At 34.3% G+C, this 7,319-nt stretch overlaps 2 protein-coding genes across 2 annotated transcripts; both read left to right on the plus strand.

The window, feature by feature from the left end:
* The first annotated feature begins 1,064 nt into the window (after positions 1 to 1,064).
* On the plus strand, positions 1,065 to 2,499 carry LOC106111582. The gene is made up of 2 exons (XM_013293711.1): positions 1,065 to 1,872; positions 2,027 to 2,499. Exons 1-2 carry the CDS (start codon positions 1,078 to 1,080, stop codon positions 2,489 to 2,491), a joined length of 1,260 nt encoding a protein of 419 aa, XP_013149165.1. The 5' UTR covers positions 1,065 to 1,077; the 3' UTR covers positions 2,492 to 2,499.
* Positions 2,500 to 3,283: 784 nt separating this feature from the next.
* LOC106111590 lies at positions 3,284 to 4,515 on the plus strand. The gene is made up of 2 exons (XM_013293724.1): positions 3,284 to 3,681; positions 4,012 to 4,515. The coding sequence occupies exons 1-2, from the start codon at positions 3,298 to 3,300 to the stop codon at positions 4,477 to 4,479; spliced, it is 852 nt and encodes a 283-aa protein (XP_013149178.1). The 5' UTR covers positions 3,284 to 3,297; the 3' UTR covers positions 4,480 to 4,515.
* Positions 4,516 to 7,319: the final 2,804 nt, after the last annotated feature.

The raw sequence follows: 7,319 nt of genomic DNA on the forward strand, positions 1-7,319 counted from the left end.
AATGGGCCTCCCGCCGATGTTCAGACGTGGGGAGTCGTATTTTAATTTTCTAGTGATTACCATGGCCCGGGTCTTCTGGGGTGCAAAATTTAGTTTGTTACGGACTCCCCATTGCTGAACATGGGCGAGGGCCACATTGGCGCCGCCCTGTATATCCGTAGAGCTGTCGCCCGAGAACATCAGAACCACATCGTCGGCAAAAGCCTGGCAGTGAACCCCCATATCCTCCAGTTCCACCAGGAGCGGATTCAGCAGCAGGTTCCAGAGCGTAGGACCCCCAATGGAGCCCTGCACGCACCCCTTAGTGGGCTTTCGGGTCCACTCGCTCCCCGCATACCTGACGCGCACTATTCTCTCATTAAAATAGTGGTCGAATAGGCGCCTCAGATTTGCGGGGCACTGAGTTTCGGCTAGGCTGCACCTCACAGCCGGCCACCAGGCGTTATCGAAGGCCCCCTCTATGTCTAAAGATATAAGCACAACGAGCTTCCGTCTTTCAACTTCCGCTCGTATGTGCTTAATCATGTCATAGAGGGAGTCTTCGGTCCCGCGTTGTGGCATAAAGCCGTACTGGCGCCGACTGATCATTGGTGCAGTGTGCCAGCGGACCCGCCTCACCAACATCTTTTCTAGAGTCTTGCCCATAATGGGCAAGAGGCCAATGGGCCTGTAAGCCTTGGGATGCGTATAGTCCTCCTTATTGGGTTTCCTAAGCACTACAACCGCTGCCTCTTTCCATCTCCTGGGGAAACACGCTAAGGCCAGGCAGCGATTTGCTATTGCCAGGAACAGCTCTGGATCGAGAGTGATGGCGGCTAGACAAATGTCCGCGGTGAGGCCGTCGGGGCCAGGGGCCTTCTTGGGATTCCTACGTTTGTCTATCGTCCAATCAAGGACAATATTAAAGGCTTATTATTTATCAGTCAATTAGGACAATACAAATTAGTCATAAAGGGGCATATCTTAAGAACAAAGTAATCAAATACCAGATAAAAACTGTTTATAAATATCGCAGTAAAATATTGATCGTCATTGTCACACATTTTATTACTAACCATTACAAATATAATAAGCAAAATGAATTACAACATTAAAGGAGATCTGGAAAATCTAACTGAGCGACAGTTAGAATTTTTACGTGATGTGCTCAGCAAACAAAAATACTTAATACAAGATGTATCCTTAGAAAATATTGGTGAGAAAGGTGACAATTACGGTTCTCAAGTTAAAAGAGTCATAGTTAAGTTTGAAAATAATAAAGAGTTGAAAATGATAGCAAAAGTGAGACCAGAAAATATGAAAATACAAAACGAAACAATGAACTCTGTATTCATCAATGAAATTGTCATGTTTAATGAAGTACTTCCAAAGTTTAAAGAGCTCCAAGAAAGCGTATGTGTTCCGAAAGAAGACGTATTTAAATATCCCCATTGCTATGGAACTCTCGATGAAAGAGACAATGAGATTATACTGTTAGAAGATCTAGGTGTATCAAATTTTATTATGTTAGATAAAATTAAACCATTAGACAATAATATAGTGAGACTTGTTCTTAAGAATATGGCAAACTTGCATTCTTTGTCATATGTTTTAGGAAGAAGGGAACCCGTATTTTTTAATAAAGTTTTGGATACATTATTTCATCCGTTATACCACCCTAATAATGCGACTCAGTCAGTAATCTTTCTGGAGAATATAGTGAACGAATTTGGTGCTGTTTTTGCAACTAGCAGATATCGAAATATTATTGTTGATGTTATGCGGGATTTTATTAAATCACCTATTAAATTAATATCAAGTGATAACAAGACGAAGTACAGTATTATTCAGCACGGAGATTTGTGGACCAACAATATTATGTTTCAAATACAGGTATGCTATTATGTCTATCCTACTAATCACAATTTAGTGTTTATTTAAGTCTAATTGCTTCGTTTTATTTGTTTTTGTTCTTGTTAAACACTCATATTTGTTTATCTTGTAGATATATATACCAATGCTCAACTAATTGGAACTTTCCTTTCAGGGTAAACAACCAAGTACGTGTACATTCATAGATTACCAACTCTCTAGAGATAGTCTTCCAGCTTCTGATATTCTATACTTCATATTTAGTTGCACAGATTATAAAACAAGATCAAAGCATTACTATGAATGGATAGATTTATATCATTCAGAATTAGACAGATATCTATCATATTTTGACCTCAAAGTAAATTGTATATATCCAAGAGAAAAGTTAGACGCTGATTTAAAAAGATACACTAAATCTAGTCTGGGTATGTCATTTTTTGTATTGAATTTTTCACTGAGATCGTCACAAGAAGCTCCGGAATTAGTGATGACTGAGATTGACGGAAGTCAGGAAATACCTCATTTCAAAATGGGAGAATTAACCAATAAAACCTTTGAAGCAATCAACGAACGAATCGAAGGAGTTATTGAGAGCTGTTTTGATTTCGGATATCTAACTGATGTACGAAGAATATAATTATAATAAAACCCTGCCACTATCTGTAACTTTTATTTTACCATTTATAGTCCAAATTGATTCTTATGCTGAAATTGTGGACATACAAAAGGTTATTACAAATAATTGTGGTTCAGTTAAATCGAAACTGATAAAATAAAAAATCTATAAAAACATTAAAAGATAACGTGGTAAAAGAAATAACTTGGTTAATTTCGCAATGTTTTTATAATATCAAATGAGCCCCTAAATGTTAGGATCTTCACAATTATTCAACGATTAAGACATATGCCGATTAGTCATATCATAGACTATCTAAATACGACCGTAATCAAACTTCGATAGTGGAAAAACATATAAATAACGTTGTAACTGTTCCTTAAAGTGATAAAAATTGTATAAACTATAGCAAAATGTCTTACGAATTTAAAGGAGAATTAGAGAACATAAATCAGCGGCAAAAAGAATTTATTAGTGAAGTGCTAAGAAAACAGAATTACACAGGGAATGATGTGATTATAGAAAACCTTGGTAAGAAAGGTGACAATTATGGTTCTCAAGTTAAAAGAATTAAAGTAGTGTTTGATAATGGCAAAGAGTTTAGAATGATAGCGAAAATACTCCCAGAGGCTATGAAAGGACAAATTCAATTAACTGCAAATGATATTTTCCATAATGAAGCTCTTTTATTCAATGTAGTATTGCCAAAGTTTAAGGAAATTCAAGAAAAAATTGGTTTACCTGAAGAAGATATGTTCAAATATCCATTATGTTATGGAACTATGGTGGAAGTAGATAATGAAATAATATTATTAGAAGATCTAGTTATGTCAAATTTTACAATGTTGGACAAAACTAAGACATTAAATAATGAAACAGTAAAACTTGTCATCAAGGATGTGGCAAACTTTCATGCCATGTCGTATGTGTTGAGAAACAAAGAACCAAAAACGTTGGACAAACTTTTGGAATCGTTGGTGAATCCTATGTTCGATCCAAAGAATATTGCACAATCTCAGATATTTTTCCAACAAATTGCAAGAGATGTGATAGAAATATGTCATAGTAGTAAATATAGGAATGTCATCAGTGATATCATGCAAAATATAATCACACCTTGGAAGAAATTAATCTCAAGTGATAACGGTTCAAAATACAGTGTTATTCAACACGGAGATTTATGGACTAACAATATTATGTTTCAAGTTCAGGTATGTCGTAACCTTTGTTACTAATAATGTAACTAAATTTAGCATTCATTGCCGTTATTAAATAATATCTCTTATCTATAAATATAATAAAATTGGAGTGTCTGTAATATCAAAGGAAAAATTACAGATTTCGGGAAGATATATTTGCGTTGCTGATAACGCATCGCATTTAAAAAATTTTGTCTGTCTGTCTGTCTGTCTGTTCGCAAACCGCGTTTGTTCCGGGCCATCTCCGAAATAGCTGGGCCGATTTCGATTGGACTTTCACTGGAAGGTAGCTTAATTTTGTTCTTTGATAAATAACTTATGTAATAAAATTCTATTTTTCAGAATAACCAACCAACTAAGTGCATATTTTTAGATTATCAAATGTCTCGTGAAAGTCTACCAGTTTCCGATATCCATTACTTCATATTTAATTGCACAGACTATGAAACAAGATCCAAACACTACCATGAATGGATGGATTACTATCATTCGGAATTGGATAGACATTTAAATCATTTCGGTCTCAAAGCTAACTACATTTATCCTAGAGATAAATTCGATGCTGACCTGAAAAGATACGGCAAAGCAATGTTGGGTGGGTCATTTTTTGTATTAAATATAACATTGAGAGAAGCACAAGAAGCAGGTGATTTGGTAATTGAAGATAGCGAAGACGGTACCGAACAAGTACCGAAATTTAAAATGGGAGCTATTAGAGAAAAAACTCAAGAGACTATAAAGAATCGAATTGAAGGACTTATCGAAAGTTGTTTTGAATTTGGTTATATGAATAAGAATCTACTTTCTTAAGAATTTTAATTAAATTAAATTGTAGTTTCTACCTCAGATTTGTTTTGATTTATTAAACTACCAATTTTTTTATAATTCCTTATTTGCGTTTGCAAGTTAGTATGAATACTAATATTATAAATGCGAAAGTTTGGATAGTTGGATGGATGGATGTTTGTTAGAGTTTGTAGCCTAAACGGCTGAACGGATTTCGATCAAATTTGGTATAGATGTAGAGGATAGCCTGAAAGAACACATAGGCACACACTTTTGTTTCTTTTTAATTCCACGCGGACGGAGTCGCGGGCAAAAGCTAGTGCTTTATAGTTTTGAATTATTGCACGAAAAGGTCAAAAATCAGTCAATTTTAACCTTTAGGTTATGATTAGATGACCTTAAGATTAAAAATTACCTGAAGGTAATTATCGGGATTTCTTATCTAGTTAGTAATAAAAAATAGGAATTAACGTATTTTTACTTTGTTTACACTTTTAACTGCATTTATTTATTTTTCAAAACAACTTATTATTTTTCAATCCGTAACCGAAGCATCTGAATTTATTTCGGTAAAGTAATTTCGCTTTTCGTATACCAATTTGAAGATAAAAAGAAACATTATATCAAAGGGATGGCTTAAAGGCACTGCCTAAAGAAGCGTGCATTTTTTTGTATACAAAATTGTGCTCCTTTGTAAAGCAGTGTACTGATTTCAGGCCCAAGGGTGTGTAAAATAATATTTTCAATTCAGCATATGTACACTTAAGAATATATTTGATAAAACCGTTAAACGACTCCGTCGGCGACAACTTAAAAAAAATTAGTAAGTCTATGTGTTCTTCCAGACCATCCTTACGTTTATTCCAAATTTCATAGACATAAAGGTACCTTTTGAGAGAAAGAAAAGATTATGAGATTTTTACACACTAACGGCCAAATATCAAATACCGAAACGACATGTATATAACGTCTTAAATGGCCGTAAAACTCTCATGTAACTGCAAGGTTTCTAAGGTTTTTTCCGATGAAACCCGCCTATAATATATCCACACCACACCGGCTAATATTCCATTGTAACCTAAACATTTTTATCTTTAGCATTTCATGATAATTAGTCGATTTGGAGATAGCAACAGCTGTCGTAACTGGCAACTGGCAACTGGCAACTGGCAACTGGCAAGCTGTACATTTCAATAGTAGCACTTAACATCTCAAATATTTTTAAAAGATCAGATATTGCTATCTCATTAATGTTTTAACAACTATTATAAGTTAGCTAACACCCGAATTCGTCTGCGTGGAATTACAAAAAAACAGTAGACTATGTATTCTTCCAGACTATCCTCTTCATTTATGCTAAATTTCATCGAGTTCCGTTCAGCAGTTTAGGCTACAAACTCTAAAACATCCATCTAAACTTTCACATTTAAGTTATTAGTAAAAAAGTTAAACTAACTGGTATATTATGTAGTTCGTTATTTCTTGTGTATATATACTTGTTTCGTCTCAAACAGGTGATTCATTTTTGTTATACCAACGATATAAAACAAATTCTTTTAGTTCTGGGTATTTATCTGATAACTTTATCAATTGATTTAGATAATATACAATGATTTGGCATAAAATTATGATTCTTATTTAGGTTGTAAGAAGCTAGTTTAAACCTACATTTTATTTATTATTAAAGTGACTCATTTTTTCATTTAGATTTCCTTAAGATAGTTTTCGTGTAACGCAATGTCTGGATCCATTGCTGCTTTAGTTTAACAATTGTTTTATTAAATTTTTACATATCTTGCAATGTATCTACTATGCTTGTTTTTACAATATGTTTCGACTAATTTAACATTTGTATTTATACATGTTTTTGTGTCTATTTTTTAGTTAAAAGCGAGTACACCTTTGACTGAACTATCGCATAACAGTCGTGCGATTGTCAAATGTTTCGCACGCAATTCTGTTTAGTTGCACAACTAAAAATCGAGTAGTGTCCTCACCTCCAAATAAGCACATAGGAATCAAAGCGGGATAATCTAAAACGTAATCACAGCAGTCGTAAGTTGATGAATATTGTGGAACAAAAGGCAAAGACGTCCTTAAATCAAAGACAGACCTTTAGGCAACAAACTTTAGGAAAGAAAAATATTATACTCGTGTTCCTTTGTGTCAAACGAATCGCCTTGGGTTGTAAAGATTTAAGATCAGACTATACTTTACATGTTCTACAAACAAGGTTTATTCTTTGCACATCTTTGTCTTTTATCGAAAGTTAAAATTACTGATGTCAAAGTCTTTGACAGAGGTTGAGGAATTAACTCTTACAAACTCACTTTTCTATAATAAAAACATTATTTTAATTAATAAAAACTAGTACAAACTGCTATCATTAAATTTGTCCAAAATCTTAAAAATATGCAATTTTTTAACTTATACTAATTAATTTCTTAACTTAGGCAAAGTTCAAATTTCGCGGGATACTGCAAGGAGCAAACATCAGTAGCAGACGACAACGGCAGAAGTGATTTCTTCTTCATTTTTATATAAACCGATTCTGGTGTATGACTGAAATTGTTGTGTGACAGTTGCAGTTCCATTACAGACATCAAATGTTTGCTTGCTCGTTTGTACTTTATAAAGGGTTACCAACATCAAGTTACTTATTTAAAAAAAAAGGAAGTAGCCTATGTTTACTGCCAGATTATCCTCTACATCTATGCTCAGTTTCAACGAGATCAGTTCATTAGTTTAGGCTTCATAATCTGAAGAAAGAACTGTCTTAGCGAGCGTTCGCACGGACGCGAAAACGCTAGGCGGTAACTATGTGTCAAAATAGAACGTATGGGATTGTATGAAGCTGTTCATAC

Source organism: Papilio polytes, unplaced genomic scaffold, assembly GCF_000836215.1.
Source record: "Papilio polytes unplaced genomic scaffold, Ppol_1.0 DF824382.1, whole genome shotgun sequence".
NCBI lineage: Eukaryota > Metazoa > Arthropoda > Insecta > Lepidoptera > Papilionidae > Papilio > Papilio polytes.

Bases quoted from the DNA above. Each gene is read 5' to 3' on its own strand.
- LOC106111590 (XM_013293724.1), top strand. From the start codon at position 3,298: ATGTCAAATTTTACAATGTTGGACAAAACTAAGACATTAAATAATGAA. The intron at 3,682-4,011 runs GTATGTCGTAAC...TCTATTTTTCAG, and splicing joins ATATTATGTTTCAAGTTCAG to AATAACCAACCAACTAAGTG.
- LOC106111582 (XM_013293711.1), top strand. From the start codon at position 1,078: ATGAATTACAACATTAAAGGAGATCTGGAAAATCTAACTGAGCGACAG. The intron at 1,873-2,026 runs GTATGCTATTAT...CTTTCCTTTCAG, and splicing joins ATATTATGTTTCAAATACAG to GGTAAACAACCAAGTACGTG.